Source organism: Pogoniulus pusillus, chromosome Z, assembly GCF_015220805.1.
Source record: "Pogoniulus pusillus isolate bPogPus1 chromosome Z, bPogPus1.pri, whole genome shotgun sequence".
In the NCBI taxonomy this organism is placed as follows: Eukaryota; Metazoa; Chordata; class Aves; order Piciformes; family Lybiidae; genus Pogoniulus; species Pogoniulus pusillus.
Window position 1 is genome coordinate 117371401 of NC_087309.1, and position 20567 is coordinate 117391967.

The 20567-nt window shown below is 53.8% G+C and overlaps 1 protein-coding gene across 2 annotated transcripts in view; it reads left to right on the forward strand.

The window, feature by feature from the left end:
* Positions 1-2094: 2094 nt before the first annotated feature.
* Positions 2095-20567, forward strand: part of ME2 (malic enzyme 2) — a 69779-nt gene continuing 51306 nt past the window's right edge. The window contains exons 1-2 of one of the 2 annotated variants that reach the window (XM_064176734.1): positions 2095-2219; positions 17333-17463. In XM_064176734.1, the coding sequence (XP_064032804.1) occupies positions 17356-17463 (108 nt within the window). In that variant the 5' untranslated portion in view covers positions 2095-2219; positions 17333-17355. The remainder of the gene's footprint in view (positions 2220-17332; positions 17464-20567) is intronic. The other variant, XM_064176733.1, reaches the window with a different exon arrangement.

A 20567-nucleotide genomic window follows, 5' to 3' on the forward strand; every position in this document is an offset into this window, starting at 1 on the left:
CAGCCCCCATCCCCTCACAGCCCCCATCCCCTCACAGCCCCCATCCCCTCACAGCCACAGCCCCTGCAACCCCCAGCCCCTCGCAGCCCCCATCCCCTCACAGCCCCCATCCCCTCACAGCCCCCATCCCCTCACAGCCCCCATCCCCTCGCAGCCACAGCCCCTCACAGCCCCCAGCCCCTCACAGCCCCCATCCCCTCGCAGCTCCCATCCCCTCACAGCTCCCATCCCCTCACAGCTCCCATCCCCTCACAGCCCCCATCCCCTCACAGCCCCCATCCCCTCACAGCCCCCATCCCCTCACAGCTCCCATCCCCTCACAGCCCCCATCCCCTCACAGCCACAGCCCCTGCAGCCCCCATCCCCTCACAGCCCCCATCCCCTCACAGCCCCCATCCCCTCTCAGCCCCCATCCCCTCGCAGCCCCCATCCCCTCACAGCTCCCATCCCCTCACAGCTCCCATCCCCTCACAGCCCCCATCCCCTCACAGCCCCCAGCCCCTCGCAGCCCCCATCCCCTCACAGCTCCCATCCCCTCACAGCCCCCATCCCCTCACAGCCACAGCCCCTGCAGCCCCCATCCCCTCACAGCCCCCATCCCCTCACAGCCCCCATCCCCTCTCAGCCCCCATCCCCTCGCAGCCCCCATCCCCTCGCAGCTCCCATCCCCTCACAGCCCCCATCCCCTCAGAGCTCCCATCCCCTCACAGCCCCCATCCCCTCTCAGCCCCCATCCCCTCACAGCCCCCATCCCCTCGCAGCCCCCAGCCCCTCACAGCCCCCATCCCCTCGCAGCCCCCATCCCCTCGCAGCCCCCAGCCCCTCACAGCCCCCATCCCCTCGCAGCCCCCATCCCCTCGCAGCCCCCAGCCCCTCACAGCCCCCATCCCCTCGCAGCCCCCATCCCCTCGCAGCCCCCATCCCCTCGCAGCCCCCATCCCCTCGCAGCTCCCATCCCCTCGCAGCCCCCATCCCCCATCCCCTCAGAGCTCCCATCCCCTCACAGCCCCCATCCCCTCACAGCCCCCATCCCCTCAGAGCTCCCATCCCCTCAGAGCCCCCATCCCCTCACAGCCCCCATCCCCTCACAGCCCCCATCCCCTCACAGCCCCCATCCCCTCAGAGCCCCCATCCCCTCACAGCCCCCATCCCCTCACAGCCCCCATCCCCTCGCAGCCCCCATCCCCTCACAGCCCCCATCCCCTCACAGCTCCCATCCCCTCACAGCTCCCATCCCCTCACAGCTCCCATCCCCTCACAGCCCCCATCCCCTCGCAGCCCCCATCCCCTCACAGCTCCCATCCCCTCACAGCCCCCATCCCCTCGGCAGCCCCCATCCCCTCGCAGCCTCCAGCCCCTGCAGCCCCCAACCTCTCGCAGCTCCCATCCCCTCGCAGCCCCCATCCCCTCGCAGCCCCCATCCCCTCGCAGCCCCCATCCCCTCGCAGCCCCCAGCCCCTCACAGCCCCCAGCCCCTGCAGCCCCCAGCCCCTCGCAGCCCCCAATCTCTCACAGCCCCCATCCCCTCGCAGCCCCCAGCCCCCAACAGCCCCCATCCCCTCGCAGCCCCCATCCCCCCGGCAGCCCCCATCCCCTCGCAGCCCCCCGCAGTCCCTGTCCCCCCGCAGTCCCTGTCCCCCCGCAGTCCCTGTCCCCCCGCAGTCCCTGTCCCCCCGCAGTCCCTGTCCCCCCGCAGTCCCTGTCCCCCCGCAGTCCCTGTCCCCCCGCAGTCCCTGTCCCCCCGTGCCCACCTCAGGCCCTCACCTCCCCCAGGCCTTCACAGCTCCCCCCCCCGGCAGCCCCCGCGGCCCCCCGCAGCTCCGGCCACGCCTTTCCCTCCCAGCCCCTCCCGCCCCACTCTTTGGGTCCCGCCCCTCGGCGCTGATTGGGCAAGGCTCTGGACTAATTAACATACAGCAGGCAGCGCCCGGCCCGCTCCCCTCTCTGCAGGGGCGGGGAGCAGAGCTCATTGGCTGAAAGCCCCGCCGGCAGGGGCGCCAACTTTTCTTTCATTGGCTAAGCCGCGTTGTCAGTCTCGGGGAACGCCCCGCCCTCTGGGGTGTCCCTCCCTGGTGACTCCTTGTTTGCTCCATTCAGTGTCGGGTTCCGCGGCGGACGGAGCTCCGGCGGATGGGAGCTGCTGTTGCACAATAGAAACAGGTCCTCGGCCAGCATCACTCAGAGGGCAGCTGCCGCAGGAGGAGGTAGATCCCGTTCTGGTAACAATTTTACAATTGCAGTGGCGCACGAAAGGCCTCTGTCTCTTTACGAACCCTTATTTTAGGGGCGTTTTCTCCCGAGCCTCGACCCTTGTTGCCTTTTCCTCCTCCAGAGCCTCTCCCCGCTTTAAAATCTCTCCCCCACCAGCGCCCTGCCTCCTGCGTCTTGCCAGGGCGAAGGACAGGACGTTCGCACCCGAAGGTGCTACCGAACTGCAAGCCGGAGGCGTTCGGTAGGCAGGACCGTGGACGGGAGGGCCCGGGCCGTGGGGCCAGCCCCGTCCTGGGTATGAGAGGCCACGATGCCAGCCCGGGAGCGGGGAGGGAGGGGATGGAGAGCGCTTCATACGGCTCGGTGCGGTCCTTTAGGGCCGGCCAAAGTGAACCTAAAGCAGCAGTTTGTGAGGAGGCCCCGAGGCTCGGCCTGCTGCGGGAAGCCCACCGCAGGAAGCGTGGCGGCGGAGGCCGCCCACCGCGGCCCGCAGCCCTCGGCCCCCGGGCGGCAGGTGTCAAAACACCGAGGGGCGGCGGTTCACCCTCGGAGGAAACAGGATGTCCTCTGCCTGAGCCGTCCCGGGGAAGCCGCCTGTCAGGAGCGGGTGACATACTGCCTTTCCCAGAGCAAACCCCCTCCTGGGCGGCAGCTCCCCGGGGGTCAAGCCTGTGCGAAGGCTTCCCCAAGCACCCCCCGCCTCACCCCCTTCCCCGCTCCAGGCTTCAGGGCGCAGCTGCTTCTGCACCTCCTCGGGGCCGGCCTCCCGACCACGCCGGCTTCCAGCCCGCCGTGAACTTTTTATGGCACGGCCCTAAAAAGCTGGAGAGTGAAAGTTGGGAGGTGTCAGAGCTGCTGGTGCGGCGCTGGGAGCGGGAAGCACCGCCGGGCTGCTGGCTGACTCCGGAGTGAGTTTTGAGAGGGACCAGGATCTGCTGGAGAGGGTCCAGGGGGAGGGCTGTGAGGATGATGAGGGGACTGGAGCGCTGCCTGGTGAGAAGGGACCTGGGGCTGTTTAGTCTGGAGAAGAGAAGACTGAGAAAGGATCTAATCAATGCCTATCAATATCTGAGGGCTGGGAGTCAGGAGAGGGCCGGGGGACATCTGCTCACTGCTCCCTGGGATGGAACAAGGAGCAGTGGATGGAAGCTGCAGCACAGGAGGGGCTAGGTTGGACTGGGTGATCTCGGAGGTCTCTTCCAACCTGGTTGATTCTATGATTCTGTGAACACAAGGAAGAGCTTCTTGCCTGGAAGGGTCCCAGAGCCCTGGCACAGGCTGCCCAGAGAGGCTGTGGAGTCTCCTTGTGTGGAGCCTTTCCAGGCCTGTCTGGATGTGTTCCTGTGTGCCCTGATCTGGATTGTGTGGCCCTGCTCTGGCAGGGGGAGTTGAACTGGATGATCTCCTCGGGTCCCTTCCAGCCCCTGACATCCTGCCAGCCCCTGGTCGTGCCCTCGGTGGGGGTGGCTGAGGAGGTGGCTGTTGGAAGCGGCAGGGCCGCAGGTCCTGCGCTGCACTCGGTGCGAGATAAGCGCTGTGTTTGGAGCGGCTCCGTGCGTTGTGTCAGGGCGTGGGTGTCAGACTGCTTCAGAGACCCCGAGCCCTGCAGCTGTGGGAGTGATACAGGGCTGATAAACAAGGGGTGATCCCATAGCCGGGCAAGTTATTAACTGTTTGGTGCCTTGTGGGCTCCGTTCAGTCTGTAGACAGCAAAGGGAAAGAGCAGGGCAGCAAGGCTGGGGAGGGGCCTGGAGCAGAGCCCTGTGAGGAGAGGCTGAGGGAGCTGGGGGGGTGCAGCCTGCAGCAGAGGAGGCTGAGGGCAGAGCTGATTGCTGCCTGCAGCTGCCTGCAGGGAGGCTGTAGCCAGGTGGGGTTGGGCTCTGCTGCCAGGCAGCCAGGGACAGAAGAAGGGGACACAGCCTCAAGCTGTGCCAGGGCAGGTCTAGGCTGATGTTAAGAGGAAGTTGTTGTCAGAGAGAGTGATTGGCATTGGGATGGGCTGCCCAGGGAGGTGGTGGAGTTGCCATCCTTGGAGGTGTTCAGGTGCCCCTAGCTGGGGCACTTAGTGCCATGGTCTGGTTGATTGGATAGGGCTGGATTGAACAGGATGCGCTTGGAGGTCACTTCCAACCTGCTTGATTCTATGACTGTGATTCCATGATTCTATGACTCTGTGATTCTATGATTCCCTATCTCCAGAGTGCATATAAAGACATGGGATGATAAAAAGCTGGGCTGGACATGAAAATCTGTAGGCAGTTGTGTGTACGTGTGTGTGTGTGTGTGTGTGTGCAGCCAGCCCTGTCCACTCCCATGCTGGCTTTGTTAAAGATGTGATCAGATCAGTAGAAGTGCAGTGTGAGCATGTGTGTTCAGTGAGCTTCAGAATCCCAGGACAAAACATCTGATTATAGAGTCATAGAATCACAGAATTATAGAGTCACAGGGTCATGGAGTCATAGAATCATAGAGTCATGGAGTCATAGAGTCATAGAATCACAATTACAGTCATAAAGTCATAGAATCACATAATTATAGAATCACAGAGTAACAGAGTCATAGAGTCATAGAATCACACAATTATAGAATCATAGTCACAGAGTCACAGAATCATAGAGTCACAGAATCATAGAGTCACAGAATCATAGAGTCACAGAATCATAGAGTCACAGAACCATAGAGTCACAGAACCATAGAGTCACAGAACCATAGAGTCACAGAATCATAGAATCATAGAATCATAGAGTCATAGAATCAGTCATAGAACCATAGAGTCACAGGGTCATAGAATCAGAGTCATAGAATCATAGAGTCATAGAGTCACAGAGTCATAGAATCTTAGAGTCACAGAGTCATAGAGTTAGAGAGTCATAGAATCATAGAGTCACAGAGTCATAGTCACAGAATCATAGAGTTACAGAGTCACAGAATCATAGAGTCACAGAGTCATAGTCACAGAATCGTAGTCACAGAATCATAGAGTCATAGAATCAGTCATAGAACCATAGAGTCACAGAGTCACAGAATCATAGAGTTGTAGAATCAGAGTCATAGAGTCACAGAGTCATCGAATCAGAGTCATAGAACCATAGAGTCACAGAGTCATAGAATCACAGAGTCACAGAGTCATAGTGTCAGTCACAGTCATAGAGTCACAGAATCACAGAGCCATAGAATGTCAGGGGCTGGAGGGCACCTCAAAAGCTCATCTGGTCCATCCCCCCTGCCAGAGCAGCATCACCTGGAGCAGATCACTCAGGAATGCATCCAGACAGTTCTTAAGTATCTCCAGAGAGAGAGAGAGACTCCACAACCTCCCTGTGCTGTGCGGTAGCATCCCGAGGCAGCAGTGTCTGTGTGTGTGTGTGTGTGTGCAGGCAGCATCGGAAGCTTTTTTCCTCTCCTGCAAGCTAAGGAAGAAGCTGTCAGAATGCGTGGTGAGGGTGCCGTGCCTGAGTGACTGCTAATTGAATGTTCATCTTTACTGCGTGGTGCCAGCACCTTTATTGCAGCAGAAGGAGCACTTTGCTGATAGCTCGGCCTGGTAGCTATTTGTGTTTGAATGTTTGTTGTTGTTCTTTGTTTAAGGTGGGTTTTGTTGTTGTTACTGTTGGGGTTTGTTTGTTTCTTTTCAGATTCCTTCCTAGTTTTAAGCAGGGTTTTTGTGTGTTTTCTCAAGTGTAGCAGTGCATTGAGGTGCTTGGATGGGAGCGTTTCCTTGAGGAGGAAAGGCTCAGAGCACTGAGGATGTAGAGCCTGCATAAGAGCAGCCTCCCAGAAGGGATCTGAGCAATGCTCAGCAAGAGATAAAGGAGCTGTGGGGGATAAAGGGCTGGGGGCCAGGCTCTTGTTAGTGGTGCCCAAGGACAGCACAAGGGGCAGGGGACACAAACTGGCACCCAGGAGGTTCCAGCTGAACAGGAGGAGAAATTCCTTTATTGTGAGGGTGCTGGAGATGTGGAGCAGGCTGCCCACAGAGGTTGTGGAGTCTCTATCTCTGGAGAGCTTCCAAACTGACCTGAACTTTGTGCTACTGGGCAAGTTGCTGTGGGTGCCCCTGCTTGAGCAGGAAGCTTGGGCTGAGTGATCTCCAGAGGTCCTTTATGACCCCCTCCAAGCTGAATTTCGGTGTTTGTAAGGCCGATACTTCTCCTGACTGGCACTGAATTAGCAAGCACATTTGTTCCTCTGCTGAGCTGTTCTCCCAGGAAGAATGCCCTTTTGTCAGTGTGCAGCAGCTGTTGAATCATAGAATCAGCCAGGCTGGAAGAGACCTCGAAGCTCATGCAGCCCAGCCTAGCACCCAGCCCTATCCAGTCAACCAGACCATGGCACTAAGTGCCTCATCCAGGCTTTGCTTCAACACCTCCAGGCATAGTCACTCCACCACCTCCCTGGGCAGCCCATCCCAATGCCAATCACTCTCTCTGGCAAGAACTTCCTAACATCCAGCCTAGACCTCCCCTGGCACAGCTTGAGGCTGTGTCCCCTTGTTCTGTCGCTGGTTGCCTGGCAAAAGAGCCCAACCCCACCTGGCTACAGCCTCCCTTCAGGTAGTTGTAGACAACAGTGAGGTCACCCCTGAGCCTCCTGTTTTCCAGGCTAAACAACCCCAGCTCCTTGTTTCTCCCTAAATTTATATATATACATAAATTTACAAATCCATACTTTTTGAATGGAAGAAAACCACAGAATCCCATCAAGGCAGAGAGCTCTGAATAGAGTAGAGCAGAATAGAATAGAAGTAGAGTAGAATAGACTAGAATAGAATTAGAATAGAACAGAATCGAATCAACCACGTTAGAAGGGACCTCCAAGCTCATCCAGCTCAACCTATCACCCAGTCCTATCCAATCAACTAGACCATGGCACTAAGTGCTTCATAGAGTCATAGAATCAGCCAGGTTGGAAGAGACTTCCAAGCTCATCCAGCCCAGCCTATCACCCAGCTCTAGCCAATCAAACAGACCATGGCACTAAGTGCCCATCCAGTAATGGTAAGACTTTTTATCAGCCATGATTCCAGCACCAGTTGAGTCCTGCTGTAAGAAGTCTGCTTGTATTTTAGGCTGCTCATAGGTCATCCTCTCCTTTTACAGAGGTGTTCTGCAGTGATTCTCAGTCTCCTTTACTCGCTGAGTGTTTCAAGAATCAAGTTGTGAGCTTACAGTGGTTCCTGTCTGACTCTTCTCCTTGGTGAATAAGAGAGTTGGAAAGGCAGTTTCAAGATTTTGTGGTGAATATCTTACAAAATGGTCCACTCTCCACTGCTGAACACTGTCTGACTGTTCCTTTGAACCTGCAGATCTCAAGGAACCTTAGAATAGTCCTTTAAGGACTTGGCTAGAAGGAGGAATGTGGAGCTGGTGGAGCCAGGGCAGAGGAGGGCAAGGAAGGGCCTGGGGAATAAATCTGATGAGGAGAGAGTGAAGGAGCTGGAGATGGTCAGTGTGAGGAAGAGGAGGCTGAGGGCAGAGCTCATGGTTGTCTGCAGCTCCCTGAGAGGAGGCTGTGGAGAGGCTGCTGCTGGGCTCTGCTCACAGGTCAGGAGTGACAGAGCAAGAGGGAAAGGCCTCCAGCTGCCACTGGGGAGGTTTACACTGGACGTGAGGACAAATGTTTTCCCAGCAGGAGTGGTCAGGCACTGGAATGAGCTGCCCAGGGAGGTGGTGGAGTCCCCAACCCTGGCTGTGATTCAGGGTGTTTTGGCTGTGGTGCTTGGGGCTGTGGTTTAGGGTGAGCCTTGCAGAGCAGGGATCTGGGCTGGGCTGGGTGATCCCGAGGGCCTTTGCTCAGCCTGAGGGTTTCTGTGATCCTGTGACTCTGTGGCCTCCTGGGGGAGGGCCAGAGGAGGCCACAGGAAAGATGGGAGGCCAGGCTGGGAGGGTTGGAGCTGTTCAGCCTGGCAGAGGACTCCGGGGAGGCCTTCTTGTGACCTTCCAGTACTTAAATGGAGCAAAGCTGGAGGTGGGGAGAGTGAGGCTGGAGGTGAGGAGGAAGTTGTTGGTGATGAGAGTGGTGAGAGGCTGGAATGGGTTGCCCAGGGAGGGGGTTGAGGCCCCATGTCTGGAGGTGTTTGAGGCCAGGCTGGCTGAGGCTGTGGGCAGCCTGCTCTAGGGTAGGGTGTCCCTGCCCATGGCAGGGGCTCAGCACTGGCTGCTCCTTGTGATCCCTTCCTACCCTGGCTGATTTTATGGTTCTAAATGCTTGGTGATCCTGAGGGGCTTTGCCAGCCTGAGTGTTTTTGTGAATTCCCATTGTCCTGGACACCATTTTCTGCTAAGTGCCCCCAGGCTGGGGAGCTGAAGATGCTGAGCTGCAGCACTGTGTCACGCAGCCTGCTCACACTTGCTCTTGGGGGCTACTCCAGAGGTGGAATGGAAGTGCTCCCCTACCCCTCTCTCTTCCTCAGGGCACCTGCTGCAGGGTGGATGGGGCGCAGGGGGAAGCTTTCCTCCAGCAGAAACCTGGCTGGGAGACATGTTTGTGGTTTGTACTTGCCTAATGTAATAATTTTTTGACTGCTTTATCATTCCTGAAGTGATGAAGCCAGCCAAGTGTGCACCTGTTTTGTGTCATGCTCGGGTAGGCAAAGCTTGGCTGTTTATTAAATAAATTAAAAAGGAAGGGGAAAAAAAAAAACAGAATTAGAGTGCAGTGATGCATCCACACCATGCTGAAGGTAGTGCAGGCTCACCAGAGAGGCTGCTGTGGGTCTGAAAGAGAAAATATTTGTTTGCCTTAGAGCAGTGTTGCTTAAAACCCCCAAAAAAACCAAACCCAAAACCATTTTGGGGCTGGAACGATTTGGAAAACACCCAGGCCTCAAATTAAAGAGTTCCAGCCCTGCCTTATCAAAAAAACAGGTGCTTGTTAACACACAGGGCTTGGTGATTTCTGTAGTGGGAAGGAAATGTGGAACTGCTCATTTGCACAGGAGTCCAGAAGTCCTTGAAACACCTATTTGTGTGCTTGAGCCATGTTGACGTTTAGCCACCTTTCAGGCCGGAGGCTGCCAAGTCGCTGGGCACAAGCTGCTGCCCACTCACTGTTTAGATGTAATCCCCACGCCCAGGCAGCTTGTCCAGCAGTTCAAGCAGACCTTGCTTTAATTGCCACTGAGCTTTCCCCTGGCTACTCTGAGCAATGTAATTGTGTCTTTTAAAAGTTATGATGGAGCTTATTCCCTTGCAAAGTCTCTTTGGCAAGCCAATGAATCCATAATTGCAGCAGCAAAAGCATTTGCTCCAAGATAAGGGCACTTGTGCAGGACTGGTAATTCGTTTGACCTGGCCAGATGCCTCCTGATAAAGCACAGCAGAGAGCTGTCATCTGCTGTGCTGGAGGATTTAATTCTCTTCAGCTGTGATGCAGCATGCCCCTGGTAATGAGGCAGAAACGTCGAGGTGCATGGGGTTGAGTCTGGTGGTCCTCAGCAGCGTGGCTGGGTGCTGGCAGCAGGGAAGAGCTCCTCGTGCTGGTTGTGGTTTCAGCAGGCATTTTATTCCTCTTTCAGTTCCTGTGTGTGTTCAGGGTGTTGCAGCCCTCCAGCTCTCTCCCTCTCTCTCAGCTGATGTCTTCCCACTGCTGTCAAAGTCACAGGAACCCTCAGGCTGAGCAAAGCCCCTCAGGATCCCCCAGCCCAGATCCCTGCTCTGCAAGGCTCACACTAAACCACAGCCCCAAGCACCACAGCCAGGGTTAGGGACTCCACCACCTCCCCTGGCAGCTCATTCCAGTGCCTGACCACTCCTGCTGGGAAAACATTTGTCCTCACATCCAGTGTAAACCTCCCCAGTGGCAGCTGGAGGCCATTCCCTCTTGCTCTGTCACTCCTGACCTGTGAGCAGAGCCCAGCAGCAGCCTCTCCCCAGCCTCCTCTCAGGGAGCTGCAGACAGCCATGAGCTCTGCCCTCAGCCTCCTCTTCCTCACACTGACCATCTCCAGCTCCTTCACTCTCTCTTCATCAGATTTATTCCCCAGGCCCTTCTTTGCCCTCCTCTGCCCTGGCTCCAGCACCTCCACATCCCTCTTGTACTGAGATGCCCAAAGCTGGACACGGCTCTCCAGCTGTGGCCTGGCCAGAGCAGAGTGCCAGGGGACAATTCCCTCCCTGCTCCTGCTGGACAGTCATCTTTTCCTTGTGGTCAAAGTACCACCATCCCAGGCCTGGCCTTTATTTTACCATACCCATTATAAACCATTTTCAGAACCTTCCTGCAAAGCAGCAAGACCAAACCCTTTCAGCTGGCACCCTTTGGAGCCAGGTACAGATCTGGGGACCTTTCTTCCAGACCTGTCCTTGCAGCTTGCTGGCTGTCCCAGGTGCTTCCCAGAAACGTGGCTGGCAGATAGGAGGCACTGGGCACGAGGTTTCATTTTCCTTCTTTCCCTTCCCATGAGATCAGAGGAGAAGTGGAGCTGCCCAGAGCAGCTTGTTGGGATCATGCTGCATCTGAAGTGTTTCTGCTCTTTGGTGCCATCTCGACTCTGAGAAGCTGTTAGCTGTGATCTCAGACTCTTGGTGTGGGCTGGTTCACACCAGGGTGAGACCAGTCAGCCTGGGAGCATTAAACTAACTGTGGCGTGTGTAGATGTAGCCTTGATTTTTAGCTGTAGGGTTGCTGGATGGGGCATGGTCTCTGAGGAGACCTTCTGGTGGCCTTGCAGTGCTTCTAAGGGCCCAGAAGAAAGCTGGGGGCAGACTTTTTCTTAGGGCCTGTTGTGACAGGACAAAGGGGGGATGGTGTCAAAAGTAAAAGTGAATATCCAGGCTAGTGAGAAAGAAGAAATATTTTACCCTCAGGGTGGTGAGAGCCTGGCTCAGTTTGCCCAGAGATTTGGTAGGTGGCTGGCAGCACTGCAGGGGAGGTTGTTGGGGGGGGGCTGTGAGCAGCCTGCTGTGGGTGCAGATGCCCCTGGGACTGTGAGCAGCCTGCTGTGGGTGCAGATGCCCCTGGGACTGTGAGCAGCCTGCTGTGGGTGCAGATGCCTGTGGGGCTGTGAGCAGCCTGCTGTGGGTGCAGATGCCTGTGGGGCTGTGAGCAGCCTGCTGTGGGTGCAGATGCCTGTGGGGCTGTGAGCAGCCTGCTGTGGGTGCAGATGCCTGTGGGGCTGTGAGCAGCCTGCTGTGGGTGCAGATGCCTGTGGGACTGTGAGCAGCCTGCTGTGGGTGCAGATGCCTGTGGGGCTGTGAGCAGCCTGCTGTGGGTGCAGATGTCCCTTCTGACTGTTAAGGGTATGAATTAAATGACCTTTAAAGATGCTTTCCCACCAGAACTGTTCCATGTTTCTGGATAATCTTCAGGGGCAATGAGGACTTCTAAAGCAGAAGGACCTGGGTGGATGAGTGGCTCTTTCTTGCCAGGTTGGTGGCCAGCAGAGCTGGGAGGAGGAGTGGATGGGTGAGTCACAAAGGCCACGCAGGCAAAGCACAGAGCTCTTGGCACTTCTACAGAGGAGTATGGACAGGGGATGGGGAGGAATGGTTGCTTTGTGGTTTCAGGGTATGTCATGGTGAGTTCTGGAGGCAGATCCTTGCTAAAGAGGAGTTAAAATGACAAAACAAGTTAGAAATGTGCAAAAGGAGTTAAGAGATGGTCCTCCTTGCTAAACCACAGAGCTGGACACTTCCAGCTTCATTCTTCCCTGTGGTGAACTTTACTGCCTATAACAAAGCCTGTCTGATAAATCACACAGAAGGTTTTGGGTTGCTTTAGCTTTGTTTGGTTTGGTTGTGTTTTTCCCCATCCCTGACATAACTTTGGTAGCATTTCCAATGTGCCAAGTATCCTGTTCAAAGCAGCATCAGCAGAGCTGGGGGTTTTAGGTCACTGATTCTTAATGTGAACTTAGAAAAGCCAAACACTTCTTTGTGCTACTCACTTCATAGAATCACAGCATGCCAGGGGCTGGAAGGGACCTCCACAGCTCAGCCACTCCAACCCCCATCCCCTGCCAGAGCAGGAGCAGGCAGAGCAGATCACACAGCAACACATCCAGGCAGGCTCTGCAGAGCTCCACAGAGGGGCACTGCACAGCCCCACCCTGGGCAGCCTCTGCCAGGGCTCTGCCACCCTCCCGGGGGGAAAAATTCCTCCTCCTGCTGCTCCCATGGCACTTCCTAGGCCTCAGCTTGCAGCCAGTGGCCCTTGGCCTGGCACTGGCATCCCTCAGCAGAGCCTGGCTCCAGCCTCCTGCCACTGCCCTGCACACATTGCTCAGCACTGCTGAGTCCCCTCTCAGCCTCCTCCTGTGCCAGCAGCACAGCCCCAGCTGCCTCAGGCTCTGCTCCTAACAGAGCTCTGCCATTGCCTTCAGCATCTCCGTGGCTCTCTGCTGGACTCTCTCTTGAACAGGGTGGGGGCCAGAACTGGACACAGGAGTTCAGCTGTGGCCTCATCAGGGCAGAGCAGAGGGGCAGGAGCAGCTCTCTGGACCTCCTCCCCACAGCCCTTCTAACCCAGCCCAGGCTGGCATTGCCCCTCCTGGCCCCCAGAGCTCATTGCTGGCTCATGCTCAGCCTCCCACCCAGCAGGACCCGCAGGTCCTTCTCCCCTTGCCTGCCTTCTACGATGGGAGATATAGCAGAACTAGAAAACAATGAGAAGAGCAGGGGGAGGAGACCTCAGGAGCCAGTCAGGTTTGATGCTGGCTACAAAATGGATTCTATCTCTCGAATCTAAACAGAAGGAAAATGAAGTGGGAAATGAAGCCTGATTCTCCCCTTGCTTTATGCCTGAGATGCTTCCACCAAGAGAATCATTTAGGTGCTGACAGGAGGAGAGAAAGCAAGTCTCTGCAGCAGAGTAGAAACTCAGATTTGAATCACATCTCCCAAAAAGTGTTGATTAGAGAGTTAATTGATCCAGCCAGGAGAAATCTGGGCCACAATCTTGTTTGGTCCTTAAACACTCATTAAATGCAACAAAGTGATGCAGATTTAATTGGAGTAAGGGAAGGTGCCTGGGGCTTGGCCCACTTTTTAGTTCCTTGGTCAAGATGATTTGCTCCTGACAGAGGGAAGCCACCTTGGCACCAGGCTGATGGGATGGAGGCTGAGGTTTGCTGTTCCTCACAGATCGTTTTTAGCCTACCCTGCTTGTGTTTGTGTAACGACGGTGAACGAGGCGCGGGGGAGGGAGCTGGAATTAAAGCCAGCTGTGACTGAGTTGGTCATTCCTACGGCACGAATTTGATTGCCCTTATCTGAGGCTGGTTTTCAGCTGCCCCAAGTTCAGGCAGAGCAGCTGTGTTTTGTCCTTCACCGTCTGGTTTAGGGAGGAATTACCACGCAGAGAGCGGTGTTTGTTGATAGCGCTGGCAAGGCTTCCATTCCCCTCCTGTCTCCAACCTGTGGATTTATGTTCTTTACCACCCAACAGCTAAACAGAGGAGTTCTGAGGGGAGCTGCCCTCAGCTGCAAGGCCTGAGCAGATAAATAAAGGCTGAGAGGAAGGGATCCCATGGCAGATCATTGCTGCTTTCCTCTCCACTTTATCATGGGTGGAAGAGAAACCTGTGTGTGGCTGACAGTGCAGACTACAAAATGTTTGCATCCTTTAAATCTAGCAGAAAGTCTTCAGATTGTGACTTGTAAGCTCCATCTGTCGTCTTAAAAGTTGAGTGTCTGTCAGATGGATTACACAGAATCACAGAGTGTCAGGGGCTGGAAGGGACCTCCACAGCTCAGCCAGTCCAACCCTCCCCTGCCAGGGCAGGAGCAGGCAGAGCAGATCATACAGCAACACATCCAGGCAGGCTTTGGAGATCTCCAGAGAGGGAGACTGCACAACCCCTCTGGGTAGCCTGTTCCAGTGCTCTGTCACCCTCCCGGGAGGAAAATATTCCTCCTCGTGTTTAAATGAAAGCTCTTCTAAAGTGTCCAGCCTGTGTTTAAGATATTGAAGTTTTGTTCCTCAAGCGAATTTTGGCTTCCACCTGGAAGAAATTCAAAGTCCAAACCCTGCATCCTTTCTACCCTTAAGAATGTTTCATGCCTGCTTTACTGTTGTTGTGTGTCTCACACAAAGCTGGGGTGGGAGATGGTGGAGCACCAGTGGCAGGGCTACCCCACCCATCTGGCTGCAGTGGAGATCATGGAATCACAGACTGGTTGGGTTGGAAGGAACCTTTAAAAGTTGTCTGTGTGTCACCTCCCTGCACTCAGCAGGGACATCTGCACCCAGGGCAGGCTGCTCACAGCCCCAAACAACCTCCCCTGCAGTGCTGCCAGCCATGGGGCAGCTCCCAGCTCTCTGGGCAGCCTGGCACAGGCTCTCCCCACCCTCACTCACAAACATTTCTCCCTTCTCTCCACTCTTAGTCTCCCTCTTCCAGTTCAAACTCTCCCCTCCCCCTTGTCCTGCCACGAAAAGTCTGTTCCCAGCTTTCTTCTAGACCCCTTGAAGGTCACAGGTCACCAGAAGTTCTCCTTGGACCCTTTTCTGATCTCCTGCCTTCCTCCACTGTACAGACCTATTGCTTTCTTTTTCCCCAGCTTCCCTCTAGACCCTTTGAAGGTCACCAGAAGGTCTCCTTGGACCCTTTTCTGATCTTCTGCCTTCCTCCTCTGTACAGACCTATTGCTAAGCAAAGAGATCCATTTTTCCCTCTCCCCACGTTGATGTGCTGCAGGATGTGGCTTCCCAGCTGTATACATCTGTCCTGTCATCTTTGTGTGCCTTCATAGGTGTGGTCCAGTGCAAGGTCTCAGTTCCCTGGTCACTGTCTCAGACCTGTAGTGAGTGATGATTTATGCTCCAAAGAGCAATTAATACCTCAACAAAATGAGGGGCTGAGGGTTGCTACCACCTAGTAAGAGGAATAAGAAAGCTTTTACATGGTACTGACAGATGTTTGGTTTCATTATGGAGAGATCTTTATTGAAAAGGATATTTTTAGGGTTGGGATTGAAAAAATATAAACAAGGAATCACAGTATCACAGTATCACAGTATCACCAAGGTTGGAAGAGACCTCACAGATCATCAAGTCCAACCCTTTACCACAGTGCCCAAGGCTAGACCATGGCACCAAGTGCCACGTCCAACCTTGCCTTGAACTGCCCCAGGGACGACGACTCCACCACCTCCCCAGGCAGCCCATTCCAGTGTCCAATGACTCTCTCAGTGAAGAATCCACCCTTGGGTAAAGTTTTGACCACTGTAAGCCTGCATTTTGTTTCTAACCCTGTTTTAATATGCTAATAGAACTCATAGAAGCAACGAGGTTGAAAAGATGTGCAAGGTATGGCATGAGCAGTGCCAGGTCACCACTAAACCATGGCCCTCAGGGCTAAACTGTGGCACTCAGCACCACATCTGCATGACTTTGAAAGCCTTCCAGGGATGATGACTCCATCACTGCCCTGAGCAGCATGGTTCAGGTCTAGACAGCCCTTTGGAAGAAAAAAATTGCTCCACATGTCCAGCCTAGACTTTCCCTGGTGCAACTTGAGACCATTTCTAGCCTGTCCTAGTGGGAGGTATCTCTGCCTATGGCAGGAGGTGGGAACTGGATGAGCTTTGAGGTCCCTTCCAACCTAAACCATTCTGTGATTTCCTCTTGTCCTGTTGCTTGTAACCTGGGAGAAGAGATCAACCCTCACCTGGCTCCAACCTTCTTTCAGAGTGCTGTAGAGAGCCACAAGGTTTCTCCTCCTTGTCTCCAGCCTCAACACCCCCAGGCCCCTCAGCTGCTGCTCACAAGAGTTTTGCTCTAGGCTTCTCAGCAGCTTGGCTGCTGCTCTTTGGACACACCTCATATCCTTCCCCCAGTTTTGGGTCCCTCATTCCAAGAAGGGTGTTGAGGTGCTGCATTATGTGCAAAGAAGATTAACCAAGCCTGGAGAAGAGGAGGCTGAGGGAAAGCTTTCTGGCTCTTTATAGCTCCCTGAAAAAGGAGATTGGAGATAGGTGAGGCTTGGTCTCTTCTCCCAGGTTACAAGCAGCAGGACAAGAGGAAATGCAGCACCTCAACATTGGAGCGAGTGGCCCAAAACTGAAGCAAGATTTGAACTGTGGCCTCAGCTTCCTTCTTTTCCTTTCTGTGGTCCAGACTACAGGATTTCCTTGTCAGAAGCCTGCTGGAGCAGCTCAACTCAGATTTCCTTGCTGCACTCAGCCAAAGTCATTCCGCCCCGGCTGGTATTTGCACCGGTGCCAGTCGCATGGGTCACCACAGAAGGTTAATACTGGCTGGTGGCACTCCTGCTCTGGGCTTGTGGTGCAGTTAGAAGTCAATGCCATCTTAAAGGTCTGTTCCAGCCTGGAGTCTTCTGTGGGCACTGGCTGGCTGCAGCCTCACTGCGTAACGCTGGCTTGCATTAGCATCCCTGGATGTTCCCTCCGCTCGCTCTAAAACCTTCCTTCTTTGTCCTCCTGCTGGCTGCCACAGCACAGTTTTGGGGTCGTTATCACGGTGTTTGAGCAAAGAGTCTTTGTCTATCACGTGTCTATTTCTTTTACAGCAGGTGGCCTGACCATACAATCACAGAATCTTAGGATCACAGAAGCATAGAGTCATAGAATCATAGAGTCAAAGCATCGCAGAATCATAGCATCACAGAATCACACAATCACAGAATCATAGAAATAACAGAATCACAAAATCAGAGAATCACAGAATCATGGAATCACAGAGTCATAGAATGGTTTAGGTTGGAAGGGAGCTCAAAGCTCAGCCAGTTCCAACCCCCCAAGCCATAGGCAGGGACATCTCCCACTAGAATAGGTCACTTAGGGCCTCATCCAGCCTGGTCCTGAACACTTCCAGGGAGGTTGTGGAACACAGAAGCACAGAATGGGATCAGAGATTGAAGATCCCATTCTGTGCTTCTGTGCTCCACAACCTCCCTGGGAAACCTGTGCCAGGGTCTCAGCACCCTCAACCTGTGCCAGTGTCTCACCACCCTCACTGCAAACAACTTCTTCCTAATATCCAGTGTCGATCTCCTCTCTGCCACTGTAAACCCATTCCTCCTCCTCCTGTCATGACAAGCCCTTGTCAATAGTCCCTCCCCAGCCCTCCTGTAAACCTCTTTCAGATCCTGGAGGCTACTCCAAGGTCTCCTTGACCTGTCTTTTGTAGCTGAGTGACTTTTTTCCTTTTCCTTTCCCAGGTGCAGTGTAAAACGACCCCAAAATGCTGTCCAGGCTACGAGCAGCTGCCACCCCCTGTGCCATGGCGTGTCGTAGTGCCCACACAAAAGAGAAAGGCAAGCCACTGATGTTAAACCCACGGACAAACAAGGTTGGTCTCACCCCTGAACATCCAATATCTTGTCTTCCATCCAGCACTCATCCAGTGGACCTTGTCCCAGGGTTAAACCACCTCCAGGAGGTGTGCTGGGCCACAGCCAACAACGGGTGCAGATGGTGGTGGGTGAGTGGATGGAAGCTGCAGCACAGGAGGTTCCAGCTCAGCACAAGGAAGAACTTCTTGACTGACAGGGTCCCAGAGCCCTGGCACAGGCTGCCCAGAGCGGTTGTGGGTTCTCCTTCTCTGGAGACTTTCAAGCTCCCTCTGGATGTGTTCCTGTGTGACCTGAGCTGGATTGTATGGTCCTGCTCTGGCAGGGAGGGTTGGACTGGATGAGCTCTTTGGGTCCGTTCCAATCCCTAACACCCTGTGAGCCTGTGGGGAGTGAATGATCATTTCAAGCTGCCTGCGTGGACATCTGTAGCACGAGGGCTTTGAATAGCACCTTCTGCTCCTGCCAGCCTCTGCTTCCTCTTCCTGTGGTTGGTATTATCAGTGCTGCTGCTTCCTTCTGCCAAAGGATGAGTTTGCTGACTCTTGCTGGTTGCTGGCTGCCTTTTGGAGCTGGCTGAATTGTCTCAGAGTTGAAGGAAAGCTTTGGCAAGCAGAGAGTTGAGAACTTGCACAAGTTCATTCTGAAGTCAGCCATGCTGACTGATAGAAACCAGTATCCTCTTTGTCCTGGCCCTGGCACTTTGCTGCAGGACTCTCCCATTGGAACTGAGCCACCTCAGTAAAAAAGGTCCCTGTGCAGAGAGCATCTAAAAATAGGCCTTGAATGCAGCTCTCTGGGAAGTAGAGGCATATTCCACTCCATGGAACTTCTAAGTAATGCTTTTTGCTTCCTCCACAGAAAGCAGCAATCCTGTTTTTATCCTCCTGTTCCTCTTCCCTATCCTCAATCTCTTCTCCCTCCCCTATTTCCCACCTTTTTATCCCCAATCTCTTCTCCCTCCCCTATTTTCCACCTTTTTATCTTCAGTTTCCCTCCCCTATTTTCCACTTTTTTATTCTCAATCTCTTTTCCCCCTCCCTATTTCCCACCTTTGTATGTTCAATCTCTTCCCCCCACTCCATTTTCCACCTTTTCATCCTCAACCTCTCTCCTCCCCACCTTATTTTCCACCTTTTTATCTTCTATCTTCCTCCTCTGTTTTCCACTTTTTTATCTTCAAACTCTTCCCCCCCTCCATTTTCCACCTTTTTATCCTCTATCTCTTTTTCCCTTCCCTTACTTTCCATCTTTTTATCCTCAATCTCTTTTTTCTCCTCCGTTTCCCACCTTTTTATCTTCAGTCTCTCTCCCACCTCCATTTTCCACCTTTTTATCCTCAACCTCTCTTCCCCACACCTTATTTTCCACCTTTTTATCTTCAGTCTCTTCCTCCCCACCTTATTTTCCACCTTTTTATCCTCAATCTCTTTTTTCCCCTCCCTATTTTCCACCTTTTTATCCTCAATCTCTTCCCCTCTCCTATTTTCCACCTTCCCCCCCTCAATCTTTTTTTTCTTCCCTGCTATTTTCCAACTTTTTATCCTCAATCTCTTTTTTCCCCTCCCTATTTCCCACCTTTTTATCCTCAGTCTCTTCCCCTCTCCTATTTTCCACCTTTTCCCCCCTCAATCTTTTTTTTCTTCCCTGCTATTTTCCAACTTTTTATCCTCAATCCCTTTTCCCCTCCCCTATTTTCCACCTTTTTTTATCTTCAATCTCTGTCCCTTCCCCTATTTTTCACCTTTTTATCCTCTTCCCCCTCCCCTATTTTCCACCTTTTAAATCTTCAATCTCTCCCCCCCATTTTCCATTTTTTAGTTCTCAATCTCTTCCCCCTACCTTATTTTCCACCTTTTTATCTTCAATCTGTTTACCCCTCCCATTTTCCACCTTTTTATCCTCAATCTCTTTCCCTTCCCCTATTTTTCACCTTTTTTATCCTCAATGTCTTCCTCTCCCATTTTTCACCTTTTTATCCTCAATCTCCTTTTCCCCCTCCCTATTTTCCACCTTTTTATCCTCAATCTCCTTTATTCCCTCCACCATTTTCCACCTTTTTATATCCTCATTCTTTTCCTCCTCCCCCATTTTCCACCTTTTTTTTCTCAATCTCTTCCCCTCCCCCCTGCTATTTTCTAGCTTTGTATCCTTAATCCCTTCCCCCCCTCCCCAGGACCAGTAGCATCCTTCAGGAATATTGCAGCCATTCCTGTGTAAACTAAAACTAGTAAGAAATGAGGTGAAGGCTTTTGGCAGCTGATTCAAGCTGTCCAAAGTGGGCAGGAGAGGTGGTAAATCTTCCCCAGAGAGGCTGTGTCCCAAGCAGTGGAGCTGTGGAAGCTGCATTGAACACAGTTTTACCCTCTGTTTTTTAATACCTGGCTTTTCCCCTCACCCCTCTTCTCTGATTTTACTTCTCCCCCTTTTTGCTGTCAGTTTTAGCCTTTTTCTGCCCGTTTCTGTCTTTTTCTCTCCTCCCTGCATTCCTGGCTCCTTCCCACGTCTCCAGCACTGCCTCCATACAGACGAACCCCTGCTGCTGTGAACTGGCAGCTCAGACACATAAACTCAACCCTTTCAGCAGAAGGCAGGCATGGCTCTTTCCTCTGAACAGTAAAATCTTATCTTCCCCTTCTCCTCCTCCTGTTCTTCCCCTCTCCCTGGTTGTTCCCCCTCCCTCTCCCTGGTTGTTCCCCCTCCCTCTCCCTGATTGTTTCCTTCCCTCTCCCTGATTATTCCTTCCCTCTCCCAGATTATTCCTCCCCTCTCCCTGTTTGTTTCCTCTCCTCTCCCTGATTATTCCTCCCCTCTCCTTCTTTGTTTCCTCTCCTCTCCCTGATTATTCCTCCCCTCTCCCTGGTTGTTTCCCCTCCTTCTCCCTGGTTGTTTCCCCTCCTTCTCCCTGTTTGTTTCCTCCCCTCTCCCTGTTTATTTCCTCCCCTCTCCTTGTTTGTTTCCCCTCCTTCTCCTTGGTTGCTTCCCCTCCTTCTCCTTGGTTGTTTCCCCTCCTTCTCCATGTTAGTTTACTTTCCCCTTCTCCCTTTTCCCATCAGATTTAGAAGTTGGCCAGTAGGCTCAAAACATCTGCGGGGCTGACCAA